The sequence below is a fragment of the Euprymna scolopes genome, unplaced genomic scaffold, assembly GCF_053919585.1.
Source record: "Euprymna scolopes isolate OS-2025 unplaced genomic scaffold, ASM5391958v1 sca159, whole genome shotgun sequence".
In the NCBI taxonomy this organism is placed as follows: domain Eukaryota; kingdom Metazoa; phylum Mollusca; class Cephalopoda; order Sepiida; family Sepiolidae; genus Euprymna; species Euprymna scolopes.
Window position 1 is genome coordinate 59,042 of NW_027633168.1, and position 19,385 is coordinate 78,426.

At 41.6% G+C, this 19,385-nt stretch overlaps 4 protein-coding genes across 4 annotated transcripts; 1 reads left to right on the plus strand and 3 right to left on the minus strand.

Annotated features, from left to right (window-relative positions):
- Positions 1-1,129: 1,129 nt before the first annotated feature.
- LOC145273771 (dihydrofolate reductase type 9-like) lies at positions 1,130-1,654 on the minus strand. Its single transcript, XM_080127110.1, has one exon. The coding sequence runs from the start codon at positions 1,652-1,654 to the stop codon at positions 1,130-1,132; it is 525 nt and encodes a 174-aa protein (XP_079983236.1).
- Positions 1,655-1,671: 17 nt separating this feature from the next.
- Positions 1,672-2,526, minus strand: LOC145273772 (thymidylate synthase-like). Its single transcript, XM_080127111.1, has one exon. It carries the CDS (start codon positions 2,524-2,526, stop codon positions 1,672-1,674), a length of 855 nt encoding a protein of 284 aa, XP_079983237.1.
- Positions 2,527-9,301: 6,775 nt separating this feature from the next.
- Positions 9,302-10,258, minus strand: LOC145273773 (recombination-associated protein RdgC-like). Its single transcript, XM_080127112.1, has one exon. The coding sequence runs from the start codon at positions 10,256-10,258 to the stop codon at positions 9,302-9,304; it is 957 nt and encodes a 318-aa protein (XP_079983238.1).
- Positions 10,259-18,392: 8,134 nt separating this feature from the next.
- On the plus strand, positions 18,393-19,251 carry LOC145273775 (uncharacterized; the record flags this gene model as incomplete). Its single annotated transcript, XM_080127113.1, has 1 exon — positions 18,393-19,251. A coding segment is annotated over exon 1 (859 nt), but the record flags the coding sequence as incomplete, so codon positions are not given.
- Positions 19,252-19,385: the final 134 nt, after the last annotated feature.

Consider the following 19,385-nt stretch of genomic DNA (forward strand, 5'->3'; position numbering starts at 1 on the left):
AGGTTTTCCGTTCTCATCGATTTTAGTAGCCTTTCTTACATCACCGGAATACACGCGAGTTTTATAAGCTTTAGTCGGGAACTTAGTACTTCGGATTAAGAAGTCATCTTCTACAGAATAGTTATTGTCATACATTGAACTACGTACGTCAAGTCCTAAATAGAACAAAACACGAGGAATACATACCTCACCTTCTGGCATGAAAAGCTCCGGATTGCTTTCTGCTACTTCGATAACCTTGTGCTCTGTAACTGAACCTGTCAGTTTACGATCATAAAAATCTCTCATTATTTCTCCTTTGAAACTATTAGTACTTCCACCGTAGGGGCGTCACTTTTGAATGATGAACAGTTAGAGTAATCACGATCCATGTAAAGTACCTCATACTTATCTTCATTCTCTTCACACCAATCAATAAGCCACTGATTAGTCTTACCTCTGTTACGGAATACGTTCGAATAAACAACCTTGGCACCTTTCTCGCGCATCTGATCCATAAGATTCAATAGGATCATATCTTGCTGTACTGTCCAAGTATCCGTGTAGTGTGTCGTCGTCGTTGTATATGGTGGGTCAATATACACCACCACATCAGTCATGACTTCGAACTTCTTCAACATCTTACGCATGAAGTTAGCAAAGGAGAGGTTATACCAAAGGAAATCTTTACTAAGGTTGCTGTGTCGGAACATACGTTCTATGTCATAACGCTGACGCTTGCCGTGAGTAATGTTACACTCACCTTTCTTGTTGAATCGGATAGAGTTCGAATGAGACCTCATCATGATAAGGTACAACAAATCCATTCGAGTGATATCCTTGTTGAAATCTGCCTTAAGACGGTCAAAATCTTCTCTAGAATCTTCGTACTGTTTATTAACCTCGTACGTACTCATAATCCAATCTACATTGGTAAGATTTTTATGAAGGTTCACCATCTCCGTCTGAATATCATTAAGATGGTATTCATCGAACATTATCCGGTCTTCACAGTTTATTGCTACTGTTGCTGTCCCTACAAAAGGCTCGATCAGTATGCTTCGCTCTGTTTCTAGATGGGGCGCGATATCGTTGAACAACTCGCGCTTATTCCCACTCAAGTACAGTGCACTCTGAATAACTTCTTTCACTATTCCTCCTTTCGATATAAATTTACATACACATCATCACTTAGATGTGCAGTCCCTGTTAGTCCTAGTCGGTCAGCGATAGGTGTGAAGTCTATGAAGGTATCTCCTACAAAACCTTTACCATTACCGACAACCGACCAATGGAACTCTGTTACATCCTTATCATAGATAAATGCTTCATAGATGGATTTACCACCTACGACCCATATATCGCAGTTAGAGTTACGTAGACTGTACACCTTTGCCGCGGTCTTGGCAGCATCGATACCACTTACGTAAATCACATCTAACTCCGGTTGTAGGTACTTAGTCCATAAGACGGGATCAGAAGTAATTACAATATTCTTACGACCTTTGAACCCGTTAGACATCCCGTAACTCTGTAGACTTTTGAAAGTATTATGCCCCATGATAACCGGACATCCCATGGTCATCGCTTGGAAGTACTTTAAATCTTCTGGGAAATGCCACGGCAATTTATTATCTAGTCCCGCGCATCCGTATGAATCTGTCGCGGCTATCATCTTGAACATAAAACCTCCTATGCAATTAGTTCAAATTCAATCTTCGGTTGTGGTACACCTTTGTAACCTTTAACATTAATATACTCACGGGCATGGTCTTCCATATCCATAAGGTCTGTGTAGTCGTTAACCCAGTCCGCGATATTGAACGTCGGTTTTGCGCTTAGGTCAGGAGAACGTGACAGTAACTCTTCCACACCTTCTAGATGCGGTTCGTAGATATGCACATTGTTCATGATATGCATAGCCGTACCGCCCTCCATTTTCGCAATCTTCGCACCGAACATACCTAAAAAGTATACTTGCAATGCGTTAAAGTTTTTACCACACATCAGGTCGGTTGAACGTTGGACACTTGTCAGATGTACCGTTTCGTCGATAATCTGGAACTGGTGGTCACTTAGACACGGTCGTAGACATGCACGGGCAAAGCTCTCAGGTTGCCACCAATCTAGTTTAAGTCCGCGGTTGTCGATACCATCTTGAAGGTTCTGTAGTACATCTCGGATATATTCTTCCGGAAGAGCTGCACCGTAGACTTCACCTAGATGGTCTTCACCTTCACGGTAAGGATTAGCTAACCAAGCTTTAGTTTCATTAGCATTCTTGAACCAAGTCGGAGAACCGATATCTGCAAATTCATTTGCCCATTCATAACGACGAATGTAACCGATAATCTCCGCAACCGCACTTACAGGATATGAAGGTCGTGTGGTAAGTAATGGTACCGATTCCGGAGTCAATTCATACTCCATAACTGCTCGTGGGATAGTTAGACATCGGACACCTGTCCGTTCGTTGTAAATCCACTTACCTTCATTAAGAACCTTACGGACAAGCATAAGGTACTGTTCTTCGTAAGTCAACTTCATTAAACTTCATCTCCATTACTATCAATTACAGTGTAGCCGTTCTGTTTCAGCTCTTCTATAATGTTATGCTCCATCTCTGAATCCTCTAGAAGGTCTTCTGCATCTAGAGATAATTTAACCGTAAGGTCTCCGTCTTCGTCCATATGAACACTAGTCATATTAACGTTATAGTTAGTGGACTTACCGTTAATCTCTAGTGCGTAGATTTCAAAATCCTGTTTCTGTACTTCTATTTCAATTCCCATAATTCCTCCAAATACGTTTAAAATCCCTGCCTCATCGGACAGGGGTTGTATTAGCCTTTAGTTTTCCATTCACCAGTAATATAAATATTCTGGTTCACTAAGATCGTTTTACCTTTTGCACTCAAAACAGACCCTTCTTCGGTATCTTCTACTGTAACAGAATACCATTCATTACCTTCTTCAGGTAGAGGGGCATTCCAATAAGCACCTAAATCTCCTTCAGTACAGTCAACATCTCCGAAGATTACAATAGGTTTACTTCCGATGATCCATGCAGTATCCCCTTTCTCTACATACTGTCCATAACCTTCGTACACTGGTAACGTTGCAAGGCTATCTTCGCTAACAAGGCAGTGTATATCTTCTGTAGATGCTAGTCGGTCTTTTAGTACTAAGGTGCCGTTTACAGGAACTATCGCAACATAAGTCTTAGTCTCATATAGACGGAAACCTTCGAAATACTTTGAATCCTCTAAGAACTGTTTAAGCATAGCAAAAACTTGTTCTTTGTAAAGATCTTTCTCTAGGAAGTCTTCAAGGCTTTTTGGAGCCCCGTCTGTATGTTTAAGGAAAAGATTATCCATAAACCGTGGGTCAATAGAATCAAAACTCATAATTACCTCCAAGTCATTTTAACTTTACGTTTGTTTATAAATTTCTCCCAAAGGGCGATATTAAACGCCCTCCAGAAGGAATCACCTCGGTATGCATATGACCACCTACTCTTAGTGCTGTAGTGGACATAACGTTGTACACAATACCGATACTCCATGTACTAAGCTCTCCACTTACCATTCTTACAGGTAATGATTGCTCTTTTACCGTTCTGATAAGTGATGATGTGACTCACTGACCAAGAACCTGCACCTTTAGTATATCCTGCATCTTCGTTGAGTACACAAGCACCTGCGATAAACACACCGTTCTTGATTGCACAAGAGTGAGTATGACCGATGTTGTACTTGATACCCATCTTAACGAACGCTTGCATAGAGCCACGGGAACCATTAGAACCGTTGTGACCGTGTTGACCGCACTCGATCCCGTGTAGACGGAACTTCTCATCAGTACCTAGGAAACGGATACGATCTAGGTCTTCAGGAGAGGATACCATCTCACATGCCGTACGGAACGTTTGTAGCTCTTCTCCACGAGACATCTTCTCGTAGTTAGCCAATTGCATCTTCAAGAAGAACAATGCGTTCACAGGGTCTTTACGATAGTCTTGTTCTTTAAGCCAACGCTCAAGAGCAAGGTCATGGTTAGACTCTACAACGATTACCTGTTCTACAGTTTGCTTGATATCTAGTAACAAGTCAACAGTTTTTCGAACTTCCTCTTCCACACACTCTTCACCGGAATTCATCTGCTTGAACAGGTAGTACGGATCTTTGATGTTGTGGTGGTTACGACGCGCATGATCATGGATATCATGAAGGAACGCGTACTTCGGTTCTAGTTCAAACGCGATACTACCTTTCTGGCTACCCCAACACAAATCTGCAATAGATTTACGAAGCTTGTCTGCATGGATATCACCGTACTGGATTGCATCAATGTAATACTCCGAGGTATCCTTACCTTGTGGGGTGTAACGTTCAGTCAGGTCATAGAAACAGCCTGTGGCACTTTCTGCATTGATATGACGCACAAACCAATCACCATCATCATCGATCTCCACTACTGCTGCGGAAAATGCGTGATGCCATTCTGCCTTTTGACCAGCCTTCTGTGGGATGTAATTACGTTTAGTAATCGCACCTGTGGTGTACATAATCTTAGGGTCATCGTACTTATGAGATGGTACACTTTCCAGTTCCATCTTAGCATGAGGGATGATCGCTGACTGGTCACCAGTGTAGTTGTACAGACCTGACATAGGATTAACCGCAGTAGGTAAGATATTCAACTCTCCACAGAATACAAGTCCGTCTGCAAGCTGTAGGCTATGATTGACCATGTATGGAAGGATACGCTCATCAAACCATGCATCATCTCGCTTACCGTTCTGGTAACCATTACGGTTGTAATAGAAACCGGATACGATCAGTTGTGCCTCGTTCTCTTCACAATACGCAAGAAGACTGTTGAAGAAATCTTCATGAATGAAAGTGTTGTTCTGCGCACTAGTGATTACGAACTTCTTACCTACTGCCTGTTTACGATCTAAGATTGGAGAGTGGATGGTTCCCGAGGCGATCGGTGCTGAACCTGTGACACCTCGGTAATGTCCTCGTTCTAGGTATACTGCCCATACACGCCGTACTGTGGACTCCGCTGAACGACTACCTAGTACCTCATGGGCGATATCACGGTTATTCAGATAGTCCTCATCATTCTTGTCGATACGAAGGTTAGCAGTTTTTAGGTCGATTATCTTAGTAATTTGCTCTTTACTGATTGCCATATACTACTCCGCGGTAGAATGGTTTTGACGGAGACTACGTGCACGGTTGATGATCTCCATCACTTCCTTTTGCATGAATTCTTCGTATTTGGTGATCGTCTTAGAACGGAACACACGCTTATTATCTGCCTTTCGGATAACTACGATAAAACCGTTAAGACGTTTAACCTCGTATGAATCCATATAGACCTGTTGAGCTTTGGCTACCACTTCTTGCATGATTACGTCTTGCTGTGATTGTGGTGCTGTAAACTCTTTACCTTCTTCACCCATAATAATTCCTCCTAATTAAAAACAACCTTTAAGTTTATTGACTGTCGCGGTAACCTCTTTGACGTATACAGGATTCTTTCCTGTTCCTGCATTATACATCTCAATACCCCGTTTCCAATCACCCTTAGCACGACCTCTCCAGTATATAAGGTCTTGCACTCCAACATTAATACTCTTCACATCATCTTCGACCATAGATTGTACCCAACGTCCTGCTTCGAACGGAGTCATACCTTTTGTCTTCCAGTAAGCTACTGTATGCATCACACCGAAAGATTGATCTTTGATATTATCGAGATTGTAACGGACTTTGTAAAGCCCTAACCTACTCTCTTGCCATGCCACAGCTACTGCTGTAAGACCTAGGTCGAAAGGATTGCCTGTACTGTATGCAATCTCTGCCACATCAATTTGGTAAGGTGAAAGTTTTTCGAAGAATTCACAAGTACCTGCGTTAGTTGTTGTGGACAAACCTAACAGTAGCCATAACAGATGTTTCATTATCGTTGCCACCATTTCTGTTTATTACGATAAACTACTGACTCGCAAGAATTACAGTACCGTACTTCTACATAGTCGTCGTTACGTAATGTTACAGAGTCTGTATGATTACACATTACTCTTCTGAACCACAATATTAATGCTTCCATAATTCCTCCTGAACAATTTAGATGCCCAGTGTAGGGGTTATTTAAACCCCTGTCAATTATTTCTTATTACAATGCTTACAACGTCCGTTCATACATGGAGAATCGTAATGGTCATCTACGTAGTGTTTCCATTGTGAGCACCATTCATGATGTCTCTCGATGAAGTGACTACCATCACCCCCACATTCGGGACAATACCGAATTAACAGAGTGAACAGGTGTTTACCGCTGATACGGAACATAGCGTCCGTGTCTGCATTGTAAATCATAACCCATCCTACGTCACAAACATTCTTAGGTAAGATATCTACTACCGCCATTCTAGAAGTTATCTTACCGTCATCTGTCACTACAGGGGTCCATAGGTAAGGTTTCATTTTACCTTCATATACCGACAACCGTTCGAAATGCAACTTATGTGTCAGGTCGTAAGGTACGAAATCTTTATCTGGCTCTGCTATACCAAGTTCGGTAACTTTCACGGGCATATCACACCTCAATAGTCTTGAAACTTAGCTTAGGTCTGTGCAAATCTAGTGCACTCCATAACTCGTAGTACGTATTCATTACCTCGTAATCGGCTGCTTTAATCGAAGGACGTTTTGCCTTAGTAAGTTTCGAATCCAAACGTTGCAGGTAGTCACACGCTTCGAACAAATCCAACATCTTCTCTTCAGACAATCCTTGGTCTCTGAGGAGTTCTACTCCCTGAGCCTTACGACCACTTTTAGTGCTTACCGGATTAATACCGTTAACAGATAACCAACGAGTATACGCTGCGGTTTCTGCAAACTTATCAATGAAGATGTTGATCTTGTCAATCGCAGCTTCATTCATATTCGGGAGACCTTTCTTCTCCATATGAGATTTAACTCGGTGACACTTGTATTTACAGATACGTTGGAGATCTTCGAAGGTAACATTCAAGATGTTATCGAAATATTGCTCAAAGTGTTCCGGACGAGTGAAAGAATGGTTACCACTAATATGGTCGATCTCAATCTCATCCACCTTATAGAACTTCTTACAACATTCACATTGCATCTGCCATTTACGAAGAGAAGAAGAGTTATCAGGAACCCTCCCCATCTCCCAGTACGCAAGTTTAATAGGGCTCATCGCCCAACTAGAACGTATAGCGCCACGAACCATGGTAATTAGTGCAGGAATCTTCTGCTGACCCGTTTCCGGATCAGCTAGTTTAGATAGGTGCACTTCTAGTTCTTTTGCTTTCTTTGCAATCTCCGCAGAAGTAGCTTTTGCCATTAATCCTCCAAGGTATCTAGGAACACTACCACTGACCCATTCTTAAGATCAGAACCCTTAATACGTACACTCTTAGCTACGTAGGTCTCTCCGTTGTCACGAGTCTTAATACGACCTTTTAGAAGTTTCTGCGCATCTTTACTCTTCATCATCTTTCTCCTCGAATTCAGGTTTTAAGGTAGACTTCATCTCTGTAAAGTCACATAGGTTTGTCATAAGCGCCTCTACAGCCTTACCAGTACGTTCTAGACGGTCTACCAATTCAGGTTTAGCCTTAGACTTAAATCCGCTTAGGTCGCCTTTCAGTAGCTCTTGGAACGTATCACGCATCTCCTGAATCTTCGCCATAGCAACTTCATCAGCTACCATAACCGGAACAGGTTTAGTGTAGCGGTTGTTCTTCTCCACCTTAGAGGTGTCTACTTTGAACGCCTGACATAATCGCAGGAAGTCCATAGTATCTTTCGAACTACGCATCATATACGCTACCTTGAAGTAGGTGTTCATGTACGTCAGACAGTCCACATCTAGTTTACGACCATCATGAGTAGTGTATTGTACACCGTATGGTAATAGCTCTGCGTATACGTTGATCGCTGCTTGCAAAGCTTCTTTCGCAGTCTTACAAGGCTTCAGAGTCTTGTACGCAGACTGATCACCGAAGTCTAGGTCTTGCTTAAGGTGTGTCAACGCATTGTAGTTATCGGCACCATCACCACCTAGGAGTGCTTGGTACATAATGAACTTGAATCCGTAACCTTTAACATCTGCACCAGACTTCTTAGGTACTAGTTCTAGGTCACCTGCGGTCTTACTCGTATCATGAATAAGCATCGCTTGAGGGAACTTGAACTTACCTTTGAGCGGGTTATCCTTACCTACGTGACGATCAGGGTTAACCAGAAGTTTAGGGTTACCCATACTATCTTTATCAGAAGCCACTACTACGTAGTTAAACTTACCAGTCTTACGGTAGTTTTGGTAACCGATAGCACCGTAATACTCTACGACATCATCAGCCTCTACCATCTTACCGTCGTGACGAGGTTTAGCCTCTTCTAGGTCAAACTCTCCTGCTTTTGCTGCCCATTCTCGGATCTCTTTCAAGATGATCGGACGTGCAGTAGGTTTACGTTGACCTTTGTAAGGACGACATAGATCTAGTTCATGACGGAAGTTATCACCTTCACCGATCACTAGACGAAAACGAGGGATGCCGAACTGCTGACTAACTTTCTTAAGTGCGGTGAAGATTACGATCTTAGCCTGTTCGATTGCCTTCTCGTGAGACATTTTAAGTTCCTGACCTTCTTCGATAGTGAAGTCATCAGGTGATAGCGGTTCCTTACCTGCCAATTCTCGGTCAACGTTATGAAGACCTAGCCAAGAAGTCTCTTTAATCTTCTTACCCATACCCTTAAACATTGTGATGTTGTCAAGCTTCTCTTCGATACCTTCTTCTTCGTTACGCACGATAATGTACTTAGATTCCATATTCGCACATGCTTTCCAGATAAGAGTATCTGCATCGTAAGCACCTACACAGTTCGCTGTGATAAGTTTAGAGATATCCTTTACCTGAATATCTTTGAACAGTTTATTGTCAGAATCATCGCGGATAAACACTTCACCATTGTTATCCAATTCCGCTTCTTGTTGTGCGGATTTCTCAGTACCCTTACCTGCTTTCTTACTAAAACCCATTATACATTCAACTCCTTCATCTTACTATCAGCCAATTTAATAAGCTCTTGAGCTACACAGACTGTATTATGTAATACACGACCTTTAGATAGCTTCTCTAACCTCTCTACCTCCTCTACCAATGCCTCTATGTCTCTTACAACTTTAATGCATTGTAGAGATAGGTTGGTGTTGATATTCTCATCACCTACCATATCCCGTCCTCCTCTATTTTTAAAGTGACCCTAGTATTAAGCGTCTTCTGTGCCTTCTTCCGTCAACGAGGTCTCTTTCAAGATACCGCGAAGATTTACGTGGAAGTCACGAAGCTTGTTAAACTGTAACAAGAACAACGCTTCCATTTGGATAGATTCTTCTAGTTCACGGTCTTCCTCGTCAAGCACTGAAAGACTTGGGTCGTAAGAGATTGCGTTGACTGTCATATTTTCACGTACAAGTGCCGAGAAACAACCGTCAAAGTCGAGCTGAAGTGCCACTACTGAACAACCATCATCTAGGATACGGTCACGGACTTTATCTTCGTACGCACTCTCATTAGCGAAAGTGATCTTACCGCCTTCTGGAGTTTCTAGGATAACCTTCTCACCTAGTGTGATATCTTCAGAGTACTTCTCTACGATGAACTTACGGAACACTTCAGAAGCCGCAGTATCGTATTGTACTGGTACTGCCGGAAGAGAGCCGATAGCAGAACGGATAGCACTTAGCGCTTTCTCTGCACCATTCCAGTTACCTTCTGCGTAGATGTAACCTTCTTTAGTGATCACGATGTACATATCTTTCGCTTCGTTAGGGAAAGTAGTCTTCAGTACTTCGAAGCTTGCATTGTTAGCTACGTCCTTCATGATCTCGCGGTACTGTTCTGTATTGTCTGCCTTAATCTCAGAGAACAATTCGCTAGGGATTGCCAACTCTTCTAGATATACTGGAAGAAGTTCCGCAGCCTTGTTAACCACCTCGTTCTTGTTGATGGTCTTGCTTTGCGTCGTGTACTTAAGGACTAGGTCACCTTGCTTAGTTTCATGTACGTAAGTTCCGCCGAACACTGGTGAGAAACCTGCCGTTTGCTTCTGTGCCTGTGTACATTGAGAGAACTTGAACATGCTTAGAAGTTCTTCGTCTTTGATTTCGTCACGTACGTTTGCTACATCTGCACGGTGGATTTTGTATACTACTACTGATTTCATTTGATTCTCCTTATTACTTACGAATTGTTTCTTCTAGGTTTTGTACATCATGGAATTGAGAAGATTTAACGATCTTCGGAACTCCGTACACTTTTACATTATCGCCACACACTTCTTCTTTTGCCAAGAATACGATACGGCTATCGCTATCGATAAGCTTCGCCGCGATACCTCGGTAACGACCTTTCTCTTCGATCTTACGACATTCAGCACCTATATCCATTACAGCTTCTCTGCGAGGAAATTTCGAGAAATTAGATGCACTTACTTTGTTGAACGCGGACATGATATCGATCTTCTTGTTGAAACGTTGTAGCAAGATGATCAGTTGAGTCTGTGCCTCAAAGGCGTCTTCTTTTTCGAGAGCAGCTTTGTACCAGTCTATATCGGTAGCTAGTGTTTGATCGAAGTAATTACCCTTCTCATCTTCGACATCTTGTAAGAACATTGCATCTTGATTATCCAAACCTTCTCCATCTAAGAAAGCCCACATGAATACGGTAAATACTGAATCACATAGACCATCTGCAATCATTACTAGGTCGTCGGTATCGATACCTTGTTTGAGTTCATCCTTCCCAAAGAACTCCTCTTGAGATAGCTGATGGTAAGTCTTCATCAGATTAGCTAAGGCAGTACCTTGTGCCGATCGAGGAAGATTTTTATAATCTAGGTTCCCTGCGAGTTCGTTCCACTTTAGTACTACTTTTTGCATGTGCATAAAATCTGCTGCAACCAAAGAATTTTTTAGTTTGGCTTTGCTAGGCGCTTTTCTTGAAAAACCCATATTTTCCTCCTCTAATTTATATGGTGCCACCACGGATTCTTAGTAATGATCTGGAGAACTTGGTACCAGTTATCAGCTACTTTGTAATCTCGGGTAGGCATATCATCTTGAACATAAGGCGATTCGAAGAGAATACATTCTACTCCACCCTTCATCTGGTTCAAGAACTCAAATCGGTCATCTACCATGTAATCCAGTGACTTAGTCAATACCCCTTTACTTCTCGTCTGAACGAAATGGAAGTCTTTTTCTGGGATGAACGGAAACTCTCTACGTAGTAAACGAACCTTAGATTGTGCATGAGAACCGCAATCAAAGCAATAGCTAACGAAAACAATATCGTAACCCATCTCATACAAAACCTTCAAAACTTCTGATGACCTAGGCATTGCCCAAAGGTTATCATATAAATCTTCTTGACGCCAGAAATCGAAAGGATCTTTACCTTCCGGAATATCGAACAGAGTGGAAAGGTTATAAGGCATCATACCCCCATCTTCCCACATCTCTTCGAAAGTTCTGTCATCATTACATAGTTTTCCTAACCAGTCAAACCATGCTAGGTCGGAGTTGACGACCGTTAAATCTACATCAACCCCAATAACCTTACCATTACGGACGCGCACTTTCATTCTCCCATCGAGTGATCGCATCTACTAGGTCATTTTCAAACTCACCTACTTCTCCGTGAACATTCACGATATCTACAAAGTGTGGTGTTTCGAAATCAGAGAACATACTAGGTGATAGATAAGAACGACTATCTCCTTCAAAGGTACAACCTTCCTTTTCGATACGGATGACGAGTACGTTATCTGCACCTACTTTATTGATCAAAGGTACCACCTCATCAGCAAAACCCCCATCACTATAGAAGATATAATCCTCATCTCCGATCTTATTAGCCTCGATCATGCCGAATGCAGACTTACCGAACATAGGTTTGATTACGTTCTCGGACATGTGGATTAGAGTATCACGCTTTGAAATGATTTTGAAACCTACAGGGTATAGCGGATAATCTTTGAACCAACCTGTCTCAGATAATTCTGAAGTCTCATCGTAACGGTGAAGAAATTCATCAACAGTAATGCCCAGAGTACGGGCGGCTACTTCGAATAATGCAGTCTTCATTTCACGATGAACCGCGGTAAGCGTATCATCAGAATCATTGACCTGTTTAGTTAAGAATTTAGCTGCGTGGTCTTTGCCTCCACGCGGGGGCGAGTTAAGAATTACGACTCGTGCCATGGGTATAAGCCTCCTGACTATAACGTAAGAGCAGTTTATTGGCAATTTCAAACTTACTCGGTGCTGTGAATTTACAGTTGTCTCGGTACGTCTCTAGTACTCGTAAAGAGTTAGCTAGGGAAGTATAACCTGTCTGAAGATTATTGACAACCAGTTTACCTTTCTTTTGAGATAGAGCATATTCTATATTCTCTACCGCCGTTTCGAAAGGAATATTACCTACATTAAACAAATCATCCTCCTAATAACTTACTAATGTATTACGAAGCTTCGTATCAATCTCACGACGTCTACGATCCTTCTTCGATTCCGGATTAAGTATTGCAAACTCTTTTCCAGAAAGCAAACACTTTTTCGCACCCTCTCTCTTACATTGACGTAAATAATGCATCAATGCTAGATAGTCGTAGGTGTTCTCCGGTACCCAATTCATCTCTGTAATATCTTTACGGAGAGTCTTTCGGACTTTCTTACCGTTAGAAAGCTTTGTAAGCCTCTTGGTGAAGAGTTTATCCTGCATTTGAGCCAATGCCTTATCCACTTCATAGATGATGCTATAGTGCGTCTCACGAGCTCTAGCGACATTATATGAGTAGATGGCAGGACTACTATTAGCTCTTTTCGTGAAATACGACCATACGATAGGTAGATTATCTGGATCAGAATCTCCACCCATCAAACCCCAAAGTTTACGATGACGTATCTCGTATCTTTTGTTACACATACCACTCCTTAAGGTAGAGGTTTATCTGCACTACCTTTCTTACCTTCTGCTACATAACCCTTATCAAAGTCTGGTTGTCGCATAACCGCAGTATCTGATAAAATTTCTACACGGGTTACATCGAACCAATGACCATTAGCAATTTCATGATCCTTTACCGGAGGAGTGATCACGTATTGTACACAACCGTACAAGTCAAAAGATAGACTAGTGATAACTCCTTCGAAACCTGTAACGTAGTCACGGGCTTTGTAGCCTAGGTAACTTGCATGTACTTCCATCTGTGATTTATTTTTCTTGAACATTCTTATCCTCCTTAGTAGGTTTAATTACAATCTCGTACCACAACTTCTTCCAAAGTTTATCGATCTTACGACCGTTAGCGTTGAACTGTTTCTCATTCATCGTTAATAATCCCCAATTTAACAAGGCTGATGAAGTTCTTGATCACCATATCCGATAGATTATCGGGATGATTAGGATCACAAGCGCATCCGTTAATGACCCATTCAGGATCCTCTTTGTACCCTTCCCATAGATTAACTTCATTACGCAACCAACGACTACAGAACTGTTCTTTACCTGTCTTGATATCTTGTTGATTTTCCGGAGATAGACTATTATACGTAGACAATAGTACCTTATGTGCTCGTGTGAAACGAGATTTCATATCATTACTCATCCTAATTCTCCTGCATATCTAAACTCAATATGGTGATGTTCGCACACCTTCTGGAATATGTCAACAAGTAAATGTCGATGACAGAATTTACCCGCCCTGCAATAGCAACCTATTGTAACACTCTCTTGTGATAAAAAGTCAACCCAATACTGGGTATTATTTTTATAGTTCTCACGCATCAAGGGCAGGAACTTAGAAACGTACTTCTCCTCATCCTGATCATTCTTATACTCCATAAGAAAATCCCATGTAGGTGCGAATTGAGTATCTCCGGATTTCACAGTGACATCATGCATAGGTGCGAACACTGCCTCTGCTGCATCTACCTTCCATAATGGTGCTGTGTAAAGGATCATACGTTTTCTTCCTCGTGGAATAGGTCGAAACCTCGGCACACAATCTTACCACCAGACCCCGTGTCATTCTTGTACACTGAGTTAAATGCATCGCGTACACTCGCCCCTGACAGAATTGCACCTAGTACAAATTGATAACCGGATCCAATAGCTAGGAATCGGATCTGAGGATCGATCTCTTCAGTTACAAACTCTCGGACTTTAAGCATCCCGAATAAACGCTTTTTAGTTCGGATACTGTAACGTACACAACGTATTGTATTCCCTACTCGGTGTATTGCAATAGCCTGTGCATCCTTGCCTTCAGGAATTGAAGGGAGAGGTTGCTTATCTAGGATAGCTTGTTTCAATTCTGAACATAATCCCCAGTCTCCTGCGGCACCTACTACCGTATCATCATTAAAGTATATCTTCACATTAGAAGTTTCATAGTACGGATTGATATCCTTTTCCGTCTCCATAAGAGTCATGGTACGGTAAGATGTACAAGATAGTTGTGAGTCCGCGTAGATTCGCCCCTTTTTAGTGTCTGCTAGAATTGTTGTCATATTACTGTCCTCTTAACTGTTTCGATGTCGACCATATTAACCTGTAAAAAGTATATGTCAACGGTTGACATATAAAAAGTTTTCACTTAAGTTAGTAGGACATTAACCGAACAGGAGGAAATATGATTTCTACAAAGACTAAGATTACCGAATACCTTAAAAGTCAATTGAATGTGGAGGTGTCTGAACTGAAAGATACTTTATTCTCTGACGGTTCACAGAAATGGACTTATCAATTCTACTGTGGCTGGGATCAACGAACACACGAAATGAGTGTTACCATCCCCGCAGAACGTCTAATTGCGACCGGATATGCAAGTACTTTCATCGCAGGTTATTTATACGGAAGTACTGCGGTATATTTACAGAGTTGTAATACTATCCATTAGGAGGAGGGGTATGCTTAATGAAGAACGTTTAGATTCAGAAGGTAATAGTGATAACCGTTATCCGTGGGTACCTCGTATGTTCCTACATACAGAGACTTTATGGCAGGATTGCGGATTGTACATGAAAGATGGTGAAGATTATGTTGACATGCCGTACTTATGCGAGTATCGTATGACCCAAGAAGTCGACAATTTCTTGTACCGAGTAACTGGAAAAGAGGAGATGCAATATTATGACACGCACTAAACTTCAAGTAACAGAACGTCTACTTATCCGTAACGCTAGTATTGGTAAGTTGATCGGTGGTGTAATTCCTAACCGAGATACGGGCAAGTTACAGTTTGTACCTCGACCAAGTCACAAACTGACTGATGAAGAAGAGTCGCAGGTATGTTTTATTGTAGATGAATTAAATCGAAACTGGGAGGTAGATTAATGGCTAGTATTTCAACACTTACAATCGCACTTACTATGGGCGGTCACGAAGAATTATACGAGGTTCCCGTACCTTATCACTGGAAACATATGTCGGAAGAAGAACGTATCGAATTTATCGACGGATCTGTAGCAGAGGCTAAGATGACAATGATCAACGTAACATGGGCGTTCAGTTAATGAGAGCATTTAAACTGTTCCGCCTATTGAAAGATGGGTCTATCAGTCCTCTGTTCATCAACAAGAAACATCGACTTGAAGAAGGGGTTTGGTACGAAGCGGAGAATCATCCCACTAAAGGGTTCACGGAGCGTGCAGGATGGCACTGTTGTTTAAAGCCCGTAGCACCACACCTCAGTATGGATCTGAAATCAGGGGAGAAACGTATTTGGGTGGAGGTCGAAGTTGAAGATACTACCACATATGACCGTCCAGAGATCCAAGGAGGTGTGTGGGTACTTGCAAACCGTATGAAGATTGTTCGTCGACGTCCGGACATCTACACTACAAAGCCTAATAAATCCGAGTTGTGTAAGTTTATGCTGGAGGTTTAATATGTTAGAGGTTTTAGAAATTATTGCAGTATCTATTTGGCTAACTTCTCTGGTGATGTGGTGTCAATACCCTGCTAAAGAGCGAAAGTGTCGTGTGTTCAAGTTTTCCAAGATCGCAGGAATAACCTGTATGTTGGGATGGTTGACCGCTATCGCGGTGGTAGAGAAAGAAGCATCTAACTCTTACAGGTTAGAACGTGTAGAGAGTAACTACGAATATGAAAATGGTTTTATCTATACTACGGAAAAGTCTCGATGTAAAGAGTACACCTATATGGCACGTCCTAATATGTTTGTAATATCGATGTTTAACAGAGACATATTAGAGCCTGTAGAAGAGAATGTAGTAAAACCTGAATTATGTAAGGAGATTTTATAATGGAAGCGAATATTCGATTTACTGTACATACAGATGTACACGGGAAGAAAGTACCATACTCAGACCCTGTAGATGTTACAGGAGGTGTGGTTTACGTATCCCAACAGGCAGTATGGGTAACGGAAATATCATACAAGGTTCCTTGTACTTTTGGAGGATCCAATACGGTAATGCAGATACACTGTACACCTGCAAAGCCGACTTCACGTCAGATTCGTAAATGGAAGAAGGAGGTTAAGAAAAGTTAATGGATATTGAAACACTAGAAGATGCACTACAATACTTGGAGAATCACAACAAGATAGACGGACTTTTTAGTAATCAGTTGGTAGATGAATTTGACCCTAATTATAACCGTGAACAGGAGTGGTGGTATGAGTGATCTTATGAATATGAGAGTTGTGGCGTTCACAAGGTTTGAAAGAGAGTTAGTGGATAAGGTATCAGAGGCACGTTCTATATACCCTCGTAACCTACGAGCAAGAGTGGAATACTACAAAAAGTTATTCGATCGTTCGGTAAACAACCGAAACCTTTATATAACTCCTCGGTTTAAAAAGGAATTCAGTTTGTTCCTTAGCAATTCTATCGATTCGGTAAGGCAAGTGGAAAAGGAGTACGGGAGTGAGTATCTTCACGGATCATAAGTACGAGGACAGTGGTTCCGAGTGGGAATTGGAGTGTGTAAAGCATATGGACGAAGGTTGTGTATGTTGGAAGTGTGAATCAGATTATGATGATTGTTTCACAAATATCGGGATGGAGGAGTGGGAAGATGAGCCTTTACAAGAAGCCCCAGATCATTGGTAAGAAACATTGGATGGATTCTGCACTATTCGATAAGAATGGGCGTATCACCTACATAGAAGATTTCTTTGTGTGTCAGACGTACCACTACAATATCGAGGGTAAGGTATGTATCACTTCCTACTTCAAGGATACCGGAGAAATGATCAAAAGAGTTTTCTATAAGTTGAATGAAGATGGTACTCGCGGGGAGGAATTGAAAGATGAGTAAAACGAAGAAGATAAAACGTCTTAATAAAACGTGTAGCAGAACTCAGTGCAAGGAATACTTCTCTGAGAGATTTGGCAGATACTATGTCGCAACAGCCTAGTAAGTTGGTTAGAGTACGTCCTATCCATTGGTCTCAGATTGGCGAGATTCCAGAGGTAATGGGTGGTAGTTACGAGCAGCGTGAAGGGTACTATTTAGTGATGAATAAGATCCATTCAGAGATTACCAGACAGATTAAAGTGGCGATGGAATATGATCAGGATACTAGTTATGAGGATATAAAGTTCGAAATATACTTACAGGGAAGGGCGGTACATTTCCTAAAGACTTTATCTGGCTATAATACTGCGATAGATATGAGGGGGCAATGTTCTGAAGATCTTTGGACATGATGTCGTAGAAGTTATATGTCAACCGGATTCTTTTGTAAGAATCCATAGAGTAGGATAGCCGTATAGACGTCTATTTGATAGATACGCCTACGGCTTAGAGGGATGAAATACTCCCTCTTCTTTCTAATATATGATCAAGAATGTTCTCGCTCATGCTTCGCTCAAATGCATTCTTAAGGTGTCCCTAAAAATGAAATAAACAAAACCCCGTATACGGGTAAAAGAAAAAAGAAAAATGATAACACTCTTAAACACACTTTCTACCAATACCCTCGTAAAGAGATTAGGGAAGTGTTCTTAAAAATGTTATAATTTTTCCTTTACAAGATTAATTATATCAGTTAGAGTGTAGCACTTTCAATAGGAGGGAATATGGATTACGAACTATTTCTAGCACAGTTGGCTTCGACAGACACTAAATGTAAGTTGATGCGAACTACATGGTTTACACCGCAACAACGTCTACAAATCAAACACAACTTCATCACAGTACCGTTCAAACGTGGTGACCGTAAATATCTACTAGTTGTACGAAAGTAAGGAGGGAAAGTGAACGAACGTTTAAGAAGGTTAATTGAAGGTATCCCTTACACACTCGATAAAGAGAAGATCGATTTCATGAAGGCATACATCTCCGGTAAAGGTCATTGCACTCTTTTAGGTGAAGCAGGTTCCGGCAAGACCGTTGTATTGGAGATTCTAAAACGATACTACCAAGATGAGATGGTTGTGTTCGCGGCTACAGGTGTTGCTAACCAAAACCTATTCAATGGTACTGGTGGTAACGGTACGGCACACTCCGGTCTATCTATCCCTATAGGTATGGCAACCAGTAAAGATTTTAAAGAGGTGGGCAGTAAGTGTAGTAACATCTTCGCAGGTAGTGATCTGGTAAAGCACATTGTTATCGACGAAGCGTATATGCTTAACGCGGACAACCTGAAAGTTATCTTGCACCGTATCGCACGATTCAATAAGAAGAACGCGGCACGACAGCAACGTAACATCCGACTATTGCTTGTAGGGGATGTATTACAACTTCCATGTATCGTAGACGATATGTCGAAGAAGTATATGTACCAGAACTACGGGCACCATCTTATGTTCAGATCCCGTGTATGGGATGAAGCTAAGATTAAGCCGTACGTCTTACAGAATGTATACCGTCAAGGTGATAAAGTGTTCAAAGCTGCACTTAACGTACTACGTTTTGGACAGGAAGACCGTTATGATGGGGTATTGCAGTGGTTGAACAAGAGAGTACAATCTAAAGTACCTCGGGATATGTTTACGGTCGCGGCATACAATAAACAAGTTGATCAAGTTAATGGTCGAATCTTAGCCCTATCTCGCGGTAAGAAACATACTTATCAGGCGGAGACTTCTGGAAAATTTGACCTTAAAGAGAACGGAGTAGATGAGTATGTAACTGTTGCAGAAGGTCTTGACTACATCACAACAATGAATGATATGGATGGTAACTTCAATAACGGATCTTTCTGTACTGTTAGGTCTTTCACGGAGGAAGGTGCTTGGTGTTACTTCCCGCATTTAGATGATGAGGTCTTTGTTGCCCTTTACGAGTACAAGGAGCATGAGACTTACGTTGCT